This window comes from Macrobrachium nipponense, chromosome 5 (genome assembly GCF_015104395.2).
Source record: "Macrobrachium nipponense isolate FS-2020 chromosome 5, ASM1510439v2, whole genome shotgun sequence".
NCBI lineage: Eukaryota > Metazoa > Arthropoda > Malacostraca > Decapoda > Palaemonidae > Macrobrachium > Macrobrachium nipponense.
The window spans coordinates 132868290-132891143 of record NC_061107.1 but is presented as its reverse complement, the minus strand read 5'-3'; the positions used below and the strand labels follow the sequence as shown (position 1 = coordinate 132891143).

Genomic DNA, 22854 nt, shown 5'->3' with positions numbered 1-22854 from the left:
TCAGGTGTTAGAAATTACAATACAGCACTCTACTGACAGCTCAAATATGGATATACGTACTCTACTCCGATGGGATATTTGTCATTCACTACATAAGTACCGTACCTTATTTTGATGAACTGGAAGCCAATTGGAATTCAAATTTTCTTGCTCCTTATATGCACCCTCAAAAGTATCAAGAACTGCTCTCATTGAAAACGCACATACGGCTGAACCAGGTATGGAATTTGGAGGTGTGGTGAAGACTGCGTACATCAGTTCATGCTTTTGTCCTCCATACATCCCAGGAATAATGTCAGTAGTGGATTCTATAAAATTTGAAAATTTCTTCAGTAACATATAAAATAACCATATACGGTAGTATATACATATATATACACACACACACACATAGATTATATATATATATAATATAATAATATATATATATATATATATATATATTATTAATCTATATATATTTAAAATTATAGATAATATATATATATATACTATATATATATACTACATATATACATATATATATACACACACAGACAGACACACCCACACACACACCACATATATATATATATATATATATATATATATATATATAATATATATATATATATATAATATATATATCGAATTGCCTGGATTATTTCTAAATTATCATAATATCCAAAGCTGACAATGTTATGAATGTTTATATTGCAATATAAAAAAATACAATGTAGTTAAAATCAAATTCAGTTGTGATATTTTCCTAACTTTCATACAGAGAACTGCAACAACAGATATATTTAATTCTTGTATGAAAGAACTTCATATGTATACGATTTAAACACTAATTAAAACACTTTGAAAATACTATTAAACAAATAGAATCGAAAATACTTACGTATTTCATCAAAGTAAAACGGATATTCGCCAGGTACTGAGCAATTCAGCCTACTTTTAAGGAATGAAGTCCATGAACTTTTGAACCTTAACTGGCTCCCGCCTTTGTCAGCTTTACATACACGAGCTACTCTCGAGTACACTCGTTTACCACAGTTCATATATTCCACAGCCGTCTCACGGAAGAAGAAGAAGACAAATTCTCCATAGTCAAAGGAATGTACAAAGTCTGGAGCTGCGTGGGAGGAAACACCAAATATTAGTACAGCGTTACCAATCATATATAGCGTTACCAATCATATATGTGGCTACGAGGGAAAAGTTCCTTGGCGCGAACAATGTAGTCTGCCAAGGTCTACAGATGAAATTGGTATTCCAGAAAACGGATCTTTTATAGACAGCTGACCCCCACGATTTTTAACCAGGTATGTATCCACCTTTGCGGTGTGGTTAGCACAAGCCCGTTGTGGACGACAGTAAAAACATAAACGAAAGAACATAATTATCATCTGAATAGTGACACTCAAGAAATATCAGTCCTAGATAACGGCCACCGAAAACCTCTGGGGGTCACTATCTGGGAAAGATCCCCCCAAAAAACATTATGTATTCACGGAAAAATATCAACACTAAGTTTATTAGTTCACGAAAATCATTATCATAGAGAAATGGTGGCATATACTTACCATTCAATTGCTTATAATCGTTAGGATCTGTCTTCAAGGCGTGTTCATTATGCTCCTGTTTGAGGGGATGCCTAAATATCAGAGGAATGGTGCCCTGGAAGTCTGCTACAGTGCCTGAGTACAACTCGTTGTCTGAGAAATAGTAAAAACTAGTTAACAATATATCAAGGAATTCTAATGACTGCCATTCATTGGCACATATTCTTGAAACTTAAAATTCTATTCAAATTTATTTCCAAAGCTCATGATTATGCTTTAAATTCCTGTGGCCTACAAATAACTTTAACTATAAAGGCTCAATAACGTAATTTGGAGATTACCACAAGTGAATACCTTAATATTGTATCATTTTACAAACTAGCAGAACTTGTCAAAGTTGCATTACCAATATAAACGAAGGTGGAGTTGTGTCTAGGATCATATGGGCACATCCCTGCACCGCTGAGTACGGTGAAGTTAAAACTCCCGTCATTCTGAGGATAGAAAGCATCTTTTATCAACGTTCTAATGACTAAATAGCCAATTAACATTTCAGTTCCTTGACATTGAAAATTGTTGCTAAATGAGTATTTAAAGTTCTCATCTGTTAACCATAATAAAAAAACTTTTGTAAGTTCCTATCGGTTAACCCTAATAAAAAAATATTGTATAAAGGAGAGATGAAATGCAGTTGTCCCTGATGGGTACGAGTCAATTCGCGTACGTATCCCTCTTCTCACAGCAGCCTACGTCAATATAAAACAAGGAGAATCACGAACGAAACAAATGCAAAGGAGTAAAAGATTAGTTCTCATTGACCAGGAATGAATGCCAAAAGGGAGCCTTTCCTTTCTTCGCCTTCTTCAGGGCTGCCTCTTAAATGACCTACTCTCTGCCCTTTGTATCTTCACAATAGCCTTCTGCTCTTCTAGCTCTCGCAATCTCCTAGATTTTGGGGAGACTGCCAAGGGAAGAAACAGACAATCGCCTCCCAGTCAAGAAGATTCATTCCTTTTTCTTATTGGCTAGTATTCTTTTACTTTGGGAAATTAATACATTTCAAAACTGATAAAAAAAAACTGCTGCTGATATTTGCTACAGTTCAATATGGTGAAACAAAAGGCTGATGCAGTCTGTCTATTTAATAGACCAACAACAAATCACATCTCCCTAAACTTTCAAAGAAAGGCATTTTCTTGTAAGACACAGATACCAAACATTTGACAACACCTACAGCATTCTGTTTTAATTAAAAGAATTCACTGTCGTGGAAGAGTACAGGTAATTAAACTGAATATATCACCGTCGTGGAAGAGTATAATCAAACTGATTAATACAAGTTAATAGACACAAGTGTTGTAGTGCACACAAAATTATGAAAATTTTATGTCAAATAACGATGGCTGTATTAAATTACAGGAGAATTGGAGTGTTGTGTTATTTCAGTCATTTCAATTTCATAAATCTTCAACACCCCCCAAAAAAAACGACTTATGAATAATTCCTTAGCATTTGAAGAGGTTGACATGAGAGCATGAAAGCAAACCAAAATCTGATAACCACAGTATAATGTGCAAGACGTTTGTGAAGTTGACATTCGCAGAAATTCAACCAATATCTATTTTCATATAACAGTGGTGGTGGTGGTGGTGGTGGTGGTGGTGGTGTGGGGGGGGGGGGGGGGGGGGGGGGGGGGGGGTGGGGGGGCTTTATCCTGTACTGTAATTCATATTCGTTAAAAAGGGTCGAGCATAACTTGGGGCGTGGGGAGGGGGCCAGGAAGGATAAAACTAACACCAAGTACAAACTTACTTCATGTTCTATGTTAAGACCCTGCTTCGCTATGTGTTCATTTCATTTACAGACAAGAAATATTTGATTATTTATAACAACTTACCTGCTGAGCATAGCGTCTGCAAAGAGGTTTGTAAGCGTTGGTGCCACACACTAAGAAACGGCCTTCTCCCTCCTTCGCCAAAACCCTTATATAGTTTTGACAATCGTCCTGGGGAAAAAAATAAAAGTATTTACTGAGAGATATCAAACGTTTCTACCTGTTTATTCTACTTCTAGGCCGGAGTTCAAATTCCTAATGTCTACCAGGCTGGTAGACATAGTCGACCTACCTGCTCGAAGATAATTTGAAGCCTAACTACGTATAATTATAAAAGCCTTTGTATAATTATGATGGACCTGACCACAGCTTACCTAAAAAAAAAAAAAAAAAAAAAAAAAAAAAAAAAAAAAAAAAAAACAAAAAAAAAAAAAAAAAAAAAAAAAAAAAAGGTTAGCTTTCCAAAGATTCAGAATTTTTAAGTTTTCCTTCTGGTGGAGAGAGAGAGAGAGAGAGAGAGAGAGAGAGAGAGAGAGAGAGAGAGAGAGAGACTGTTAAGGGGGGAGAAAAGGGATGTCTGATGACGACCGCTTCTTTCCGAGAAGACTATTATCACTATTATAAGGCAAAAGGCCCCTGACACCCACGACAGTATCTTCATTGTTTCTGATGCCGCCTTTCCCACCCACCTGGAGCTTTTTCTCTCTCTCTCTCTGGTCCTTTTGGCTGAAGCACAAGGAGACGGGTCAGTTTTCGTTAGTAATAATGTCAAATACAAAATATAATATCTTTCGTATTGTGGATGTTGCTTTGTTTTGTAGTTCTCGCTTTATTTGTTTGCTTAGCTGAAGCAACAGCTTTCTTTGTTGATGCGATACTTAATTTTTTGGTGAGAGAGAGAGAGAGAGAGAGAGAGAGAGAGAGAGAGAGAGAGAGAGAGAGAGAGAGAGAGAGAGGGGGGGGGGGGGGGGTTGCAATGCCTTTTTTATCTGAAGTGGACGTTCACGCAGAGAGACAATTCACCAAAAACTATCGCCTGAACGATTCTATTCACAGGTTTGAGCCTCTTAACACATCACACAAAATTGACTCAACACACATGAAAGACATGAGCATAATTTCTTAAGTGATTCAAAATAATGAAAGCTCTTTTAAATAACGATGCTGTTAATATATTCAAACATATAATCTTAAGGATCATTTTAAATACCGCACTGACAATCTGTACAATAGGCACATCTGGCAATATACTGATGAAGAAACTTCAAGAGCAAGGTTTTCATAACAACATAATTGTTTACTTTTAGCGAAAACTGCACAGTACTATTATAGTACTTAAGAGCTGATGGCGACTTTTATTGCCAAGCAATCGGTGTTTAAATTAAAAAATAAAATAGCCCTTTTTTTGTATATACAAAACCCATATCACTGAAAACCTAAAATTACAGGTTAGCCACATTTTCTCGGTCTAGACATACCATGTCTGCACCACGTTCAATATAGTATTCTGGGCCTCCGTTGCATTTAGCCTTTACTCGTAACAAGATTACTGGGTTTGAAAATAACAAAGTACTATGTAGAGTTGATGCAACTTTTCTTGTCATTCGCTTCCCCCAACGAGATATACATTAACTGCTAACCGTAATAGGAACAGTGAGGTATGTGACTGAACTAAACGAAACCAGAAGTTTATCGACAAGTTCGCTACAAGTCATGATTCCACAATTATTCACAGTTCGTTGGTACGCTACATTTATCAAATTTGTATGTGGGCCAATATCTGGTGTTAGCTTCGACATGCAAAATGTTTTATTAGCATTGCCAAAAAAAATAAAACTAATGTACTCGGAAAACTATGAACTGTTCGCAAGGAGTCCTCTCGCTACAGAAATGACGGGATTAATGCAACATCCCTCAGTGAGGTCACTTCAACCACTCTTGGAATACTGTTTAAGAGCCTGCATACGACCACCAACCCGAAATCCTTTGTTTCTAGATAAAATTCCTCAAGTGGTGATTTTTCCCACCAGTGGGAAAAATGTCGTAAGCTTTACTTCAAAGCTGGTTTTTCAATATCGAGCATTTTCCTGGTACTGCAATAAGGGCTAAAAAGAGGTGGCGATGCTCCTTGGAAACACACTGCCCCTCATTCTGAGTTAACCTGCTTGGCAAGTTCATTGTCTGTGTCTGGTTCTCTTGAGCAGTATGCAGGAGCGACAGAAAGAATGAATTCTTTTTGGGGGGGTTAACAATATACAAATAAATACCAAGTTAATCCAATCCAAAACAGCATGATATAATTTCGTGTATCTGTCATCACGACTCTATTTTCCAATGGCAAAGCAGGGCAATGCCGATAAAGAGTAATGCCTATCAATAAGCATACGGTCGTAGGTTAAACCAAGAATAGCTAGTATCTAATACTGACTACCTCTCGGGGAGCAAGAGCGTATTTGCAACTCAAAGGATTTTTATTGAACCTGGAAAAAAAAGACTAAAGACGATACGGACTCCCAATCCCAGAGGTATGTCGGAGGCAGCGTTCCATCCGAAAATAGAACAACGTAATAACACTTCAAGTGATACATTTAAAGAACCGTGAACGAATATTTCGCACGTTTGCTGAGCAGAATAGTACAATGACAGAGTAACAACGTACACATGAACGCACAAGAACCAGATTTAAATAGGTGAATCAGATTTAAAGCAAAGCCGCCGTTTGGACATTTAATAGAGCTGACGGATTTAGGATAGGACTCGAGTTTCATAAATAAGAGAATAACAAAAACATGTTTTAAGATATTGCGCTAAGTAGTCCTCATGGTGGAGCTAAGCAGGTGGTCATTCCTCTCCCCCTAAGTCATTCGCTTTATAAAACTATGCATCAGGCCAAACATGGCGGCAACGTTAACCTTTCAAACAAAGCTAACATCTGTGTGGCTACCACTTCGTATGGTGATGTGCTCGACTACACAAAATCAAGACTGCGCTTTGGGCTTATATACACTTAACAGAATTTATATTCAAAAGTTTCCTTTATAAGAATTGCATATCTGAATTATTTGCAAGGCACATTCAAATAGAAAATGACAATATTCCCCATGTAGGACATTCGCAACTCAACAGTAAAATTTGGTACAGTATTTAACAAATTCATTTAGTTCGATATACAACATCCATATTAAGCTGTAAGTTGTATTAGTGTCTATGGTAAAATTATCAAAGAATATTTCTCTTTCACAATTAATCTCAATGCAATCATCAAATTAAACATTTAAACAAAAATCTTTTGTATCCTTAAACAGTCCCAGCAGAGTACACGCACGAGTGATGTGATTGTAATGAATGCTAAACACTAAATTCCTTAATGGCTCAAAAAAAAAATCTATTATATATTATACATATCAACTGTCAAACTTCATATCAACTCTTAAAATATCAGTGATAAAGTATGTGTCCAGACACAACCATTTTACTAATATAATTAAGCAAATATATAACAATCCGCAGTACAAACTGAAACTACGTATAATTTAGTTTACGGTGAAAAACCTTTCGCGAGGCAATAGAAAATCACCATTTCCTAACCTTTGCTTTTTAACCATACACATCACTGACAAAAGGAACTATACAATTTACTCACCACAGACTTGCCCTTGTTGAAACAAGTTTCACTATCCTGGGACCTCGAAAACCAAACTATTCTCTGCAAAATGAAATAGAGAGGGAAAGATTAGAAAACAAATATGACTTGAGTGAGGCAAGTGTACAAAATGATCTGAATAACAGGCGACCACCTCCTTGTTTGTAAGCTACTGCGGCGAACAAACATTCCAATCAAGTTTACGTAACATTTTCTAACAAAGGAGCCTAATCTCGCATTGCTTCCTTTGAAACAACTGCGCAGCCTTCAAATTATCAATAATAATCATTATCAATAATAATCAATGGAGTGCCGTTTCGGCCGGGAAGTATGTATCAATTACGTATTATATGCCATGGTAAAAAATGTTTAAGTATTAAAAAATGTCTTGAGTAAAATCGTATGAAAATAAGGAAATAAATGTAGTCACGTCTACAAACAGTCGATGATGTTATGAGTGCTTGCTATTAGGTATTACATACAAGAGCTAAAATGTTTCTTACCGACGAATGAGAGAATTATATAGGTTCTCTCATTTTAAACGTAAAGCAACAGTTAATTTCGTATTTCTTCATGTGTCATGACTATCACCATAATTATTATTCTTTTTCAAGGCGACTCATTTTCGTGTATAATTAACAGAACGCCAGATCAGATTCCAGTATAACAGAGTTCGTACAAAGGGCAGATAAAAAAGAAAAACCAGCGATACTTGACAAAGGCGAGAGGAGATGTCGTCTGCAGCCTAACAGCATGCATCAGGTCGATCCGAGTTCGCTTGACATGGCCTCACTCACGGCCAGAGGATGTTGTGATTGTCCCCATTACAGGGGCTCATCGCACCTGAATCCCAGCTCGAGAGCACTTTATTCCCTCCCTTAAAAAGGGGGTTAAATATAATCTCCAAGGGTCTCCTCGCCTACAAACGTCACCCGAGGTTATTTAGCCTGTTTGTCTGTTTGCCTTCCGCCGTCTCCTGAAGTCGACTTTTTGTACGTTACCACCTCAAGCAAGCCTTTTTTACTTTTAAAAGTCAGTCTGAGTTCTATTTCACGAATTACGGATTATATTCCAAGGAGAATCGTGCGGTAGTAACAGTTAACATTTCCCATCTGTCAGTCTCTTCCCCAGCAACTTCAAACAACGATAAAAGTCCGAATCAATTTTGAGAGGCTGCCTTCCATCCGGTATCTTGATTGGGCGTGGGCGTACAATGTGCAAAGAATGAAAATGCCAGCCCAACCATATTAATTGTGGGATATTCAATAATATGGGAATTTCTAAGAAATAAATATAAGCATGACCAACAGGACAAAATGAAACTTACCTGACTAAAGTTTTCTTGTAAATTACTGATGCTGATGTTGTAGACGATATTCCTGAAAGAAAAGAAAACATAAGTAAATCACTTGAAACCAAAATGATAGTAGCAACAGAATATCTGGAAAAAGGGTTGAGAGTTGTATTTTGGAACGGAGGGGCATTTGAAAGTTATTTGATGATGGCTCCGTTATCTCACCATTGGTCTCGAGTCTTGAAATAGTTTTACCTGAGTTCCCCTTAAATCCTCTCGTAATCACTCGTTTTCTGTTAATAAATCGCCTTACGCTCAACAACAACATTTCCAGATGACAAGGGCTAGACTATTTTCCTCAATCCATGCCTTGTAATCTATTCCTTAGCTTCACCTCATTTCCTCCATTTGTTTAGAATACTTATTAATACGATAGTACGTATTTTTATTTTTCCTCGATTCTAAGGAAATACATGGGATTCTTTCTTCCTAATCCTTCACTTTGATTTAAATAATATTACTGGGACAGCAAGACATGAATCAAAGGTTTTTCCTATAAAAACAATCTTCCCTTTCGATAACGATAAAATCTCCTGAGACACACAGCTAATCATAACATTATACTGGAACAGACAAGAATAAATTTTAGACGTTCTGATAAGGATAGGAAGAAATAATCAATATTATATCTTCTAGATTTCACGTTTTCAAAATGGTACCCATGACAAAATAAACAACAAGAATTAAGAGTACGCACATCTTCAGTGAATAGCAGGAGAGAGAGAGAGAGAGAGAGAGAGAGAGAGAGAGAGAGAGAGAGAGAGAGAGAAGAGAAGAGAGAGAGAGAGAGAGAGTTTACAAGAAAACTGCCAGTTCAAAGGACAAGGCTTTGCCTCAAGTACCACAGCCACAAAAATAAAAGAAGACTATATGAACACTCCTTGGTAAAATTCACAGGACTGCTGGATTTTTCGGCAAATCTTTGGAGGGTAAACAAACCTTTCACGTTGGAGACTGATTTAACAAGGCGTGATCCAAACTCCAGCTTACTCGTAATGCGTGCAAGATTTTCCCATCACGCACGAGTTGTAAACATTATATTCCTAACTCTCGATGTAAATTACAACATGCTGAAATCTACGGTCAAATAGAGCCTTGTTTCACCAACGAGAATTAAAATAAATACGCTGTATTTTATTAGAAATGATTTTTCTGTACTGTTTAACCAGCACATTATTTATTTGTTTATCTTTTTGCATTTTCATTCTCATACATAAATCATAGAACATCCCATCCTGAAATTCCTATATCTTTAACTCAACGACATATACCCTTTTCAAACCTTTTTAAGCTCTTCCACAGACTTTTCCTACCACTTCAACAACAACAACAACAACAACAACAACATAGTAGTAGTAGTAGTTTGTAGGCTTACTCCCAGAGTAATTGAAAATATGAAGTATTGACTAAAGATAGTGATCATCTTTACCTTTCCGGAAAAAGCAAACAAAATCATGAGGAAAATTTTTATCAATGGTGAAAACCTGCTTTAAATGACTCTTAAATGTGAAAGTTTTTGGGCATTACGGTATTAAGATGAACATTTTAAAAATACAGAAATAAGAACAGGCTATCAGTTGTGTTCACGGTAAAATGTCTGTTCATATCGTCTGACTACTAGAAATGAGTTTGTTACACGAACTAGCAGTTTCAGTTTCAGATGTAGTGAACAAAAGAGAAAAAAAATGACGAAGATACACTGGCACTCAACTTGTCTTCAGCAAGAAAAGTAATTCTTTGAAGGAAAACAAGGATACCACAAACAACACCCAAAGACTACTCTACAATACTGCAGTATCCTACACTAGCGTCGTCTCCTTTTCGTGCCAAATTCTCCTCTCTCTCTCTCTCTCTCTCTCTCTCTCTCTCTCTCTCTCTCTCTCTCTCTCTCTCTCTCTTTTTTTCTTTTTTTTTTTTTTTTTCTTTTTTTTTTTTTTTTTTTTTTTTTTTTTTGCCTAGTCCTTGGTCCTTGTAACGACAACCGCTGCCCCGTGCTCTTGAAGAGATCTCCCTCCTCTAAAACGACAAGTTAGTTCTGCAAAGGATACCCTGGTTGCTACTTTAATAAACTGTCCCGCGGCTCAATGAATGGCTGGAAGCCTCCGCTCTCACTTCTCTCAAAAATTCTCCCAAACTTTCGCTCTTCTTTCAGAGATGCACAAAGGCCAAGTTCTCACCTCCAACATCTCCAGGTCCATCAACAGTACAAAATCTCTCTGAGGGCTTTACGTGCTGAAGCAGAGAATAAATTTATAACTGCAATCTTGTAGTTCAAGGCGTGGCTTATGCATTAAAAGAAATGCCAAAGAAAGGGCCAGTAAAACCTTATGCGGGTTCTCTCTCTCCCATGACTTTCGCGTATCTCGCGATCGTCATGGGCTTATTCTAGGCACAGTGCTGGCCATAAAAGTACTTTCAACACCATTCTTATTCACAATCTTTTTTTCTAGGTACTGAACACGTGTTGTTCACTTATATAAGTGGGTCTCTCTCTCTCTCTCTCTCTCTCTCTCTCTCTCTCTCTCTCTCTCGTCTCTCCTCTCTGCTCTCTCTCATATATATATATATATACATACATACTTAACATGACCAAATCAGTGAATTTAATAGAACCTAATATCTGGGGATTCAATCAAGAAATTTGTTTTCCTCCTCAATAATTTCAGAATCTATACTTATCCCTATTCCTCACCTAGACGTACTGCCCATCACTTTCATCTTAAACTGTTAAAGCTTTCAAAACGCTTACTGTACCTCCACATACCTAAATCTTTACTTGGACGCATCTGCTAGGAAATACAAACAAAAGTCCTCGATCAAAATCGACTCTCATAAAAACCAACATATTATACCTTGAAACCAGTCTGTCAAGTCCTGGATGGAACCGCAAACGGGAAGGCACGTGTCACCAATTCATGTATGTGAGATTCCTTCGGGTGAAAAGGACCTGTTTGTTGATTGTGCAACAACGCGAAATACAAGAATCGGCAGAGGGGAATAAATCAGCGAAATGACAAGAGAATATATATTAGTAAGGACGAAAAGGATGTTGTTTGTTGTTTTTGATTAAGCTGACCTTGTGTCAGCTCGGGCTCTTGCTCACAGAGCAGCCCGTAACACGACAAAAAGGAGCAATAATAAATCAAGTAACGAGAAAAAGCAACAATAATACGTATAAAAAATAAAAACAATGGCAACGGTAAGTCCAAATTTTCATGCGTTGTGAATTATAAACCGTGACCTTTATTTTTAGGAAATTGCGTTATAATTTACCAATACAAATTAGATCGCCTACCATAAATACAATATATGTCTGGCAGTTGACAGATGTAATGAAGTAAATTTTATGAAATAGGATCATAAGTATATGCGGTACGTGGAGGACACAGATATAATACCCTTATTATGAAGAAAACATGCGTAAGGAATTATTTTATATAAAAAATAATAATCAGAAAACAAAAAATAAACACCAAAACCACGGGAAATACCAAATGAATTAAAAGAGCACAGATTATTTCACAACAGTCTGCTACAAGAATCCTTTAGCATCTTTAGATCAAAATTCTGCTTGAAACCTAACATTATATTAAGTCGCCACCCAACGCAATATTCATCAAGAGAAAATAACGACTGATATAACTTTCTCTGCAATTACAGCATCACTACGAATACAAGTCGGACAGCTGTAGAACACAATGCATGCTCAACGGCGTTCATCTGTCGCGCACTCAAGAAACTAAAGTATGCATTAATCTATTCTCCCGAGTGTTTAGACATGAGCTTTGCGTCCTTGACATCCCTCGGGATACGAACACATGTCTTTCCTCCTCATTCGGCATCTGGTGCCGCTTCTTTTTACAGACCTCGCAGCAGACAAGAGGTCATCTAGGCTAGGCTATCCATCCAAAGGATAGGAGTAACCAAGGTCTTTTGAAGTAACCTTCCTACCGTTGTCTTGGGACGCACCATTGAGCCTTGAGAAACAAAGAGGAACATGACTGCTTCATACTAAAACTCACAACTACACTGGAGCCTAACATCGACGACAAAAAAAAAAAAAAAAAAAAAAGCACAGCACACACACACAAAAAAAAAAAAAAATACACACACACACACACACACACACACACACACCCCACTTCCATCATCCGAAGGTAACGTTTATAATGACAAGGCCGTCTCTGACAAGATAATGTCGTGAAAGACATCAGTTGCAATGTGGCATTCATACTTACTGCATTCTTTTTCGGAAGAGAGAGAGAGAGAGAGAGAGAGAGAGAGAGAGAGAGAGAGAGAGAGAGAGAGAGAGAGAGACCAGCAACTTCAACAGCTGTCCACAAACTCTCTCTTCCTCTTATATATAAACACACACACACATTTTATAAATATATATATAATATAATATAATATAAATATATATATATATATATATATATATATATATATACATATTATACATACACACGTACTTAATGCGAGACTGAGGGAGAATACTTGAAACGCAACTTCTGCTGCAGAGCAAATGAGATTTATGGCCACAACAACAACATAACCAGCAACACGAGGCCGTGTGAATGGGATTACAAACACGAGGTCAGCACTTGTCTAATGAGAGTCTGGCTAAAAAAAAAAAAAAAAAAAAAAATAAGTGAATTTAACCGATGGATCACGTCTCTCCCCACACGCATTAATAAAGTATGTGTGATACTTGACGTTTACAATAATTCTCTTCGATATTGCATACTATTGCATATAACCTCCCTAAAAGGCACAAAGTATATAGAACCACACACAAACATGCAACACAACCGCCCCCACAAAATATATATATATACAGTATATATATTTATAGAGCCTATATATATATATATATATATATATATTTATATATATATATTATAGAATAATATATATATATATGTATATACATATGTATACACATACATGTACGATTTGTGTGCATGTATGTATACCATACGCTTATGATATAGTTGTGAGAGAGAGAGAGATAGAGAGAGAGAGAGGCAAATTACGGCAGTGGGAATGACATCATGTCTTCTTACAAGCCGAAACTGAGTTGCCTCAGTTTTTATAGGAGGAGCTCCAGCTGTGGGCGATATTGTTGTATATCTTAAATAATCTCTCGAACAAAAACAAAAAACTGTTGAGGGTTGTAAGGACATCTATAAGACCAAGAATCTGGTGTGATAGAAGACTACTCGGAAAGAAGAAAATAAAGGAAAGTTAGAATCAGGCGTATTAGAAATTTAACGATAGATAAAAGTAAAAGTAATAATATTAAACATTTTATTTACTAGACGTATAGATAAGAAACAAAATAAATAAACAAACAAATAAACAAATAAATACAAAAATAAATAAATAAAATATAAATATATATATATAGTATATATATATATATATATATATATATATATATATATATATATATATATATCTATATATATAGTCTGTGTGGGCGCGTAAAGTTAAGAGCCACCTTCAGTTTCTAATAAATTAATGTAGTTTTTCAGAGTTTTATTGGCAATAAAAACTAAATTGGCGATATTAGATACATGTTGCTATTTGGTATGAGACGAGTTCTTCAACTCCGGGACTCTCCAACCCCTAACACTTGATTACCTGTGCATTAATACTACGCACCTGAGTGAACCTGTACTTATAAGAGACTCCGGATTATGCTTATGCAATGAAATATAGAGGCTATGGAAACCAGAACTGAACAAAACGGATTTTGCAATATTATCGCAAACACACTGCTCCAATCATAAGATCCATCACTAGTATGCAAGCCGTTCCATTTTATGAAGTCTAAAATAGAGACAACACCATTTATTATAGTATTTCTGAACTGGATTATCCATGCCTCCTACTTAATATACTACAACTTGAAAGATGCAATCAGACACCATCTTGCTTCGAATTCACAATGTTAGTTCCTACTCAAAATTCTCTTCTATAGGCTAGTCAAGGTATTCGCCAGGTGTGTATATATATATATATATATATATATATATATATATATATATATATATATATAGATATATATATATATATATATATATATATATATATATATATATATATATATATCATATCATATATATGTATTTAATATATATATATACATAGATATAATATATATATATATATATATATATATATATATATATATGTATATATATATAATATATGGCATATATACATATATAAAGTAACGACAATACACTGGACTGTTCCCGTTAGTGCAATGACGACCTCCATTCTCGTTCAGGAAAGAACTCCCTTCAAGTTCTCGAGCCGTTCACCCCACGGAGAAAAACTAGGGACAGTAAGTAGATGTTGGGCTTTCCAAGATACGGTTATATTTGCGTTGCGTGTAAAGGCCGTTAGAAATGAGGGAACAGCACTACGGCACCGCCACGGTCTTGTGTAAATACCCGAAATACTAACCCCCCCGCTATTCTATTCGGGGGGTTAAACAAAGATCGAGATAAAGCAATCTGTTGAAAAGTACGACTTCCATACAATGGCCGGGCTTTTACTCGACCCAAAACTTCTCCGTTGTGTGATTACAAAAGGGCTCCTGCTCCTACGAGGTACAAGGAGCGTAAAATAATTCACAACTTATTCTTATTGGAAGGAGAGACAACACAGTGGGAAGCACCATTCTTCAATTGCGTGTTATACAAGTGTTACAAAGCCAGTGACCTAAAACTATAACAACTGTGGGTCATCTCGGAAATGAGGAAGAGTTAAGTCATACAAATTCCGCGTTTTCGTTATAAAGGAGCGACAAGTGATGGACGTCATTATGCATATATGACGCACGTCTCTACTAAACAAAGCAATTGCTTCGACGTTTGTAGACAGAGATAAAAAACATCGAAGCTGAATAATGGTTCCGACCACAGAGACGTTCCGTACCCTTCCGAAACCCGCATTCTTATGTGAAGACTAAGTGGTGAGAAAGGCTCGTCGGGGCTGGACGACGGCAAGTCTAAAAGTCTAAAAGTAAAGTTTATACACAGAAGACAAAAATAAATTTATACGCAGGACGTCTTATCGAATGGACACTGAATCAATTACTGTAGGCAGACAGCTAGATGTGGCATATTTTTAGATGTGGAGTTTAAGAAGAAGAAGAAGAAGAAGAAGAAAGAAAAAAAAAAAATATATATATATATATATATATATATATATATATATATAATATATATATATATATATATATATCACGGATACTCCGTCGTTTATTTTCCTTCGTGGCATATATCTTTTATATATATATATATATATATATATATATATATATATATATATATATATAATATATATATATATATATATATATATATATATATTATATATATATTATATATAAAAGGTAGCGAAGTCGGAGATATCCAGTGGAATCTACCGCTGCCTGGAGGGCCAACAACCCCGACTTCTGGAGGCAACAACATAAAAACTTGTCAACTTGGGTTGTCTGACCGTCTGAGGAGTTCAAACGGTCATTTTTGCCAACACTTTAAATCAATCAGCTACTTCCTGACTCTCATCATCATCATCATCTGTTACTAGCTACTACCAAACAGTGGGTAATACGTTCACACTTCAAAGACTTAAGAGACGGGAGGTCGTCACTGTGCGACTGATCTAATTCAAGTGTTCTCTTCTCTTTACTTTCCAAGCCATTCTTTATTTGGATACTGTCCATGGTGATAATGCGAACGTTCTAAGAGCATAAGTTTTTTTTACGATTCCGAAATTTGAAGATACTAAAAAAATGTGAAAAAATGTGTCATTTTATTGCTCAATTCACTTTAGTTGAAAAGTGGGAATTATTTATTGTTTTTATCATTTATGAAAATCTATTTCGCTTCCTTTTACTCCATCCACACGGTTTACGTGTCACGTCAGGTGAATGCTTATTGATTTAATCAATAATCACAAGAGAGAGAGAGAGAGAGAGAGAGAGAGAGAGAGAGAGAGAGAGAGAGAGCGCACGCCTTCTTACTTGGCCCTTGTCAGAGGTTCACTTCAGACGATCACAACGAGAGAGAGAGAGAGAGAGAGAGAGAGTCATTGCAACACCTGATAGCTTAAAAGGCGAAAAGAGAAGAGAAAAAAAAAAGCCAACTGACGATCATCACCGAAGGAGCTGTTCATTAAGATGGAGCGGAACTGGAATGAACTGCGTCAAGTCGAACTGATGTCTCGATAAGGTGAGGGCGGCTTGTGTCCATTCTAGCGAGGACAAGTAGGTTTTTTGTATGCCGTCTGAATGGCTCTTTCCATTCAAAAGACAGCCTCACTCTAAAAGAACATACATCACAACATTCAACAACAAAAGCTATTTTCATTTAAGGTAATGAAGTGACTTCTTCGATTCACAATCTTAATTAATGAAACCGAGCGTCCAGGTCTTTCAATCTCAAATATTGGCCAAATTTAATTATCTCCTCCCTGACGAAATTGAAATGAAATATGATTTCTCAACTTGCCATTTATACACATGAATAACAGCAACAGGAACACCCGATAGAACATAAAGGAAGGAGAAATGAAACACTTTCACCTCCTCATTAAATATCTAGATGATCCCGTTTTCACAAGTAATTTGACAAACTGCACCTAATACACGGATAAATACTTTGAACTTGGTCGTTTAGACACTATGTACCAGGCCAACCGGAAAAAGAATTCTGCACTAAATAATAGCAGCGAATACAATAGGACGACAACAATGACCTGCAAGGAATTCAATCGCAGGAAAGACGACGAATTTGTTACATGGACCTTTGGCATTATGTCAGGCAAAATTATTCAGCCATGATTTAACCCGAGTCCGTTCTTCGTGCCTACAGCCAAATCGTGCGTTATTTCAGTATATATCTTTTCCGTGACTCGCCTGCCTCCGGAACTTTCAATGCTTGATCCCTTCCAGCCAGAACTTTTCCTAGACAGGGTTTCACCATTACTCCGCAGGACACGAAGAGCAACTCCTGACACCGAAGACAGTTAGCCGTCACTCGAAGAGTTCATCGTTGCAAAATTGTATTGCGGTCGCCTGTCGTAATGGATAGAAAGGAGACCGAGAATAGAAAATCGCTTCGGGCGAAGAAACACGACCACAAAATAACTCTCGCGACCACAATAAACTGCGGCTGTCCTCATATACCACAGTGGCCTCATATCAAAACTCATATTTCTAGACCACTCGCTCGATAATTCCCTTTCTCCCAGAAAAATGCAACACCCTGGCCGAAGGATTTAATTCGAACTTGATTCACCACTTTTATAAGGACGGGGTCTTTAGTTGGTGCAAAATTATGGAATATAATATACACGCAGTGAAATGGCTGAATTAACATATAAGCGCTAAATTAACAAAAGTGAAAATTCGAATAAGTTCACTGCAAGTATATATATGTATATATATATAGTATATATACTAATATATATATATATATATATATATATATATATATATATATATATATATATATAGAGAGAGAGAGAGAGAGAGCGAGAGAGAGAGAGATACGCCATTACAACCTGACCCTTATGAAAAAAAAAAAAAAAAAAAAAAAAAAAAAAAAAAAAAAAAAAAACTAGACAAGCCAGCCTGAGTGGCGAGTTCACTAGGTAACGAAGAAATCAGTCTACAACTTCCTGTGTTGCGTCCATTTGGCCGCGTACAAACCCCCATCGTATCCACATACTGGAGTTGACATTTTAACTATATGCTACATATCTTCTTTGGTGTCAATAACCATGGTAATGACAGTTATTCTGGGCGTCATTTTCAGTGAAGTTAATCTTCCCAGCGAATAATAACTAAGACCGAAGGGTGGAAAACTCACCAGCAATAAAAACAAGAGATTTTGAAGATCCACTTACCTGGCCCCAATGAGCATGGAGTTTCCGTCTCGCTGCAACAAACGGAAGTAGTCGGTTTCGGTGCTGTTGCCCGGGAAGATCAGGGACTTGAGGTCACCTGGAAAAAGAAATCAGTATCTGTGTCACTAGGGATTCTCCAGACGTTCAGCTCTTGAACCGTGACGTAACAATCAAGTTACATCCTTACACATGACAATTAAGATTAGGTTTATTCAATCTGCACTTTACATTTAAGTTTATTAAGCACTGGGTAATTATTTTAGATATTAGATACAAAAAAAAGTTTCACCTGCTGAACACAACAGTTTTTTAAGTTGCACTATAACCTGAAATGTAACGCTAAAGAATAAGTTCATTCAGTATACATGAAGGAAGGTATACACATTTTTGGCGCTGGGACCTATAAGGTCATGCAACGCTGAAAGGTTAATCTATTATAGAAACCTCGCACTTGCACTTTTGAAACAACTGTTAGGCGAGGGTGCAAAGTTAGGTAGAAAGAGAGGGTACAATAAAAGGAATGAAAGAGGTTGCAGCTATTGCAGCTAGAAGGGATGCTGCAAAGACCCTTCACTTATACCTACAGTACACAGCATGAGGTGCACTGGAGGCACTACTCCCTTTAGGGGATTCAATATACACATCACCACTCAGTTTACTAACTATAAGGCAGACTGAACAGTTAGTAAGCAGACACTAAAAATAAAATTACAGCTGCTGATGCTTAGACTGCACTAGCAACTCGAAAATTCTTGTCATTTGCGAAATGTAACGGCTACGAGAAACAGAATCATCATTTACACTAACCGAACTAAACAGAATTATCATCATTTACATTATACGAATTCAACAGAATTATTGTCATTTACATTATACGAATTCTAAACAGAATTATTGTCATTTACATCATGCGAACTAGATAATTATTTCTTGTTCGAAACACATTATACAAGAATTCCAAGCAAAACATTAATGTAATACAATAACTGAAATGTATTTGGAAATGAGTCGTGTGTGTGTGTGTGTGTGTTTGTGTATATATATGTATATATATATATGTATGTATGTATGTATGTATATATATATATATATATATATATATATATATATAAATAATATATAAATATAAAATATAAATAAATAAATATATATATATATATATATATATATATATATATATATATATATATATATATATATATATATATATGCAAGACTCAATAACTCACCGTTAAAATGAAGCAGAGAATCCGTGGAATGGCTGAAAATACGATTTGCAATATTCATAACCTTACCGATAAGATGAGACCTGAAGTAAATCCCATATAAGGTTCAATTATGAATTGGAGGTCCTCAAGCATAATCGAGCTTTGCAGCATCTAATGAAAAATAACTTACTTGGATCAAAGTTACATTTAGTCTACCGAAGGGTCCTTGTGACCAGATTTGGACAGAAAATGTGTTGCAATTCTTAATGAGTGAGCTCTGATTGTTATTTAAACTGACAGCTGATCCCTTCAATATTGACGAAGGTTTGTGTACAGCAGTGGTTCCCAACCAGAGGGGAATCCCCCCACCCCCACCCCCAAAAAGGGGAATGTATATTTTGAGGCAGACAGTTTTGGTAAAGGGCGGGGAGGGAGAGGGGGGGGGGGGCGGGGGGGGGGGGGATGACATTCTGACATGGGCCAAAAAAGCAAAAAAGATTGAGAACCACTGGTGAAGAGAGAGAGAGAGAGAGAGAGAGAGAGAGAGAGAGAGAGAGAGAGAGACTTTCGGTCGCATATGATATAAAATTACACCTAGCCTTGGAAAGGCGAGTTAAAAGAGCCGTGCTTAACAACTCACTCGATAGCACCACCGTACTGCCGACAACAATTTCTGGACACAAATGAGTAGTATCTCCTTTAATGACAGTGGTCTTTAATCGAAGTGCATCCTCCCCATTTATTCTTTCCCCTCTCAGAGCAAATCAATCAATACACAGCGTTTAGTCCCGCAAACATCCAAGGTTCTAGAATGTTACTTCTCGAATAATTTCCATTTACTCACATACTCTATGACTTGCCTTTTCATCTAACGTACGAAACATTTAACATTCACTTAGGAAGATTTAGGTTACATGTCCAGGGCATTCAAGTTCCTTTTCAGCGTAAACTTTACATGAATGGTATCAAAGTCCACTATGATAGGTTGAGGGAAATACGGGATGGTTATTTTATGAAGGGTAAAAAAAAAAATTAGCATTTCTTACAAAAGAAAATTAAGAACATAATCAAGCCCTTCCCCAAAATAGAAACTTGATAGTTGGTAGAGAGAGAGAGAGAGAGAGAGAGAGAGAGAGAGAGAGAGAGAGAGAGAGAGAGAGAGAAACACATTAATAAATTAGAACCCATATGGACAGACTCCCGGTGACTTACCTCTGGGACGAGCGCTTAAATGTTAGAGCAATCAACTCTACCTCACGCCACAAGACGGATTGGTCAATAAGAGATGACTGCCGCCGACACCAAGGAAAAATCCCAAGACAAAGCAGGAAAAAAAAAACGCTATACAGACTTCTAATCAACAAAATGACTTTCGTTTGATCCGCCGACATCACGGTGGGAAAAATGTTGCGCTAAGCATCATACTATAATCATTAAAAAAAAAAAAAGTGAAAACTCATATGTATGGGAGCAAAAATACAGAAGGAGAAACTACGGTTTCCAATTATTAATGAACGCAAATTTATGAAGATGAATAAGAAAATCCACTCCGTTGGGCTAAAAATAATCTTATGTACTTTTCAATGGGAGGAGAACAGACCAAAATGTTAAAAGGAATATGGTAATATGGTAAAAAATATCGCGAACAAAAGATCTCCTATATACTAAAATATGAAAGTGTTCACTAACATTTTAAAACAAACTGGAACATAGGATGACCAAGTCATTAATTTTGGGGACTCAACTTTCCGATGAAAGACCAGGAAGATATCGCATTAAAGTTATGTTCTGAAGTTAAAGGAGGTTTTAGAAGACCGCAAGGAGTCAATTCTGGGGGATCATTCATTACTGCGAAAGGAATACGACACAGTGTGCGACCGATCATACAGAAGAAGGACTAACGAGGAGAAAAGCGATATGTTGAAGAGAAGAACTGGACTGTCCATTAAATACATAAATGCTTGCACCCAAGAATTAAGATACATAGCAGACTGCAAACACAGTCGCCTAATTATTGATAACACGCAAAAGCAATATTGGAAACATAATACTTGTCAATAGGAAATCACCAGGATTCCATATTTTCTTACCCTTGAAAATGAAGCTGAGTTCATGTCTAACCACTTAAGCAAACAACAAGGCTGTCATAACTTAATGTTATCATCACTACGCCATCCAGCACTGGATACGCAGACAACTACCGCAACGTCTATGCAAACTAAACCTTTCTCCTCACTATTACATCAATTATGCATGTGCGCGAACACGCGCCCGCCTACGCAAACTATATATATATATATATAATATATATATATATATATATATATATATATATATATATATATATATATATATATATATATATATAAGCGAATACCACGGGAAATGACAGCCCAGCGCTTTCGTCTTTATTAAAGACATCGTCAAGGAGCTCCTTGACGATGTCTTAATAAAGACGAAAGCGCTGGGCTGTCATTTCCCGTGGTATTCGCTTATTTATGAAGTCACTGCATCTACTGTGATTTTTTAAGCATATATATATATATTTATATATATATATATATATATATAATATATATATACTACATATATCATATATACATATATATATATATATATATATATATAGATGCGTTTTTCCATTAACACAAACCACTATCTTATCTATCTATTTTTTTTTTTCTATCTATCTATCTATCTATCTATCTATCTATCTATCTATCTTCTATCTATTATCTACTATTCCTATAGATATATATATATATAGATATATATCATATATAATTATATAATATATATATATAGATATATATATATATTTATAGTATATTAATATGTATATAATTATAATATATAATAAATTATTATATATATAATATATGAATAGTATATATATTATAATAATATAGATATATATTGATATATATAATTATATTATTAGTATATATATTATAGTTTATTTAAATATATATAATAATATATAATATATATATAACTATATATATATTATATATATCTACACTCCTGACTTGTTTCCATCAAAGTCCGACGAACAGAGACGACACGAAGTGACATTTAAAAAGCCAGATGTCATAAACCAAACTCGACGGAAGACCTTTTCCTGCTTACGGCCACCAAGCGACGCTTCCGGGCTGCGTCTTGACCTTACCTACTGACTACTATACCCCCCTTCACTTCCTCGCCGCCTTTCCAGTTTCGCTTTAAGGCAACAGCTGGTGGGTGACCCTTCGCCAGGTATTTGAGACATGACCCTGTTCGTTGTTGACCATTACCTTTCCCTACGTCCGGTATAGAAGGCTTGCAAAGAGGAAAGGAAG

The 22854-nt window shown here is 36.1% G+C and overlaps 1 protein-coding gene across 9 annotated transcripts in view; it reads right to left on the bottom strand.

The window, feature by feature from the left end:
- LOC135215651 (semaphorin-1A-like) overlaps positions 1–22854 on the bottom strand; it is a 413230-nt gene that overhangs the window by 18884 nt on the left and 371492 nt on the right. For all 9 annotated transcript variants that reach the window (XR_010314748.1, XR_010314749.1, XM_064250573.1 and 6 more), the window contains 8 exons: positions 18309–18405; positions 8352–8403; positions 7025–7087; positions 3445–3552; positions 1954–2041; positions 1569–1700; positions 884–1117; positions 106–308 (listed from right to left, as the gene is read on the bottom strand). Coding sequence is in view for 7 of the 9 variants with exons in the window: in XM_064250573.1 (XP_064106643.1) it covers positions 106–308; positions 884–1117; positions 1569–1700; positions 1954–2041; positions 3445–3552; positions 7025–7087; positions 8352–8403; positions 18309–18405 (977 nt within the window). In the remaining 2 variants the exon portion in view is untranslated. The remainder of the gene's footprint in view (positions 1–105; positions 309–883; positions 1118–1568; positions 1701–1953; positions 2042–3444; positions 3553–7024; positions 7088–8351; positions 8404–18308; positions 18406–22854) is intronic.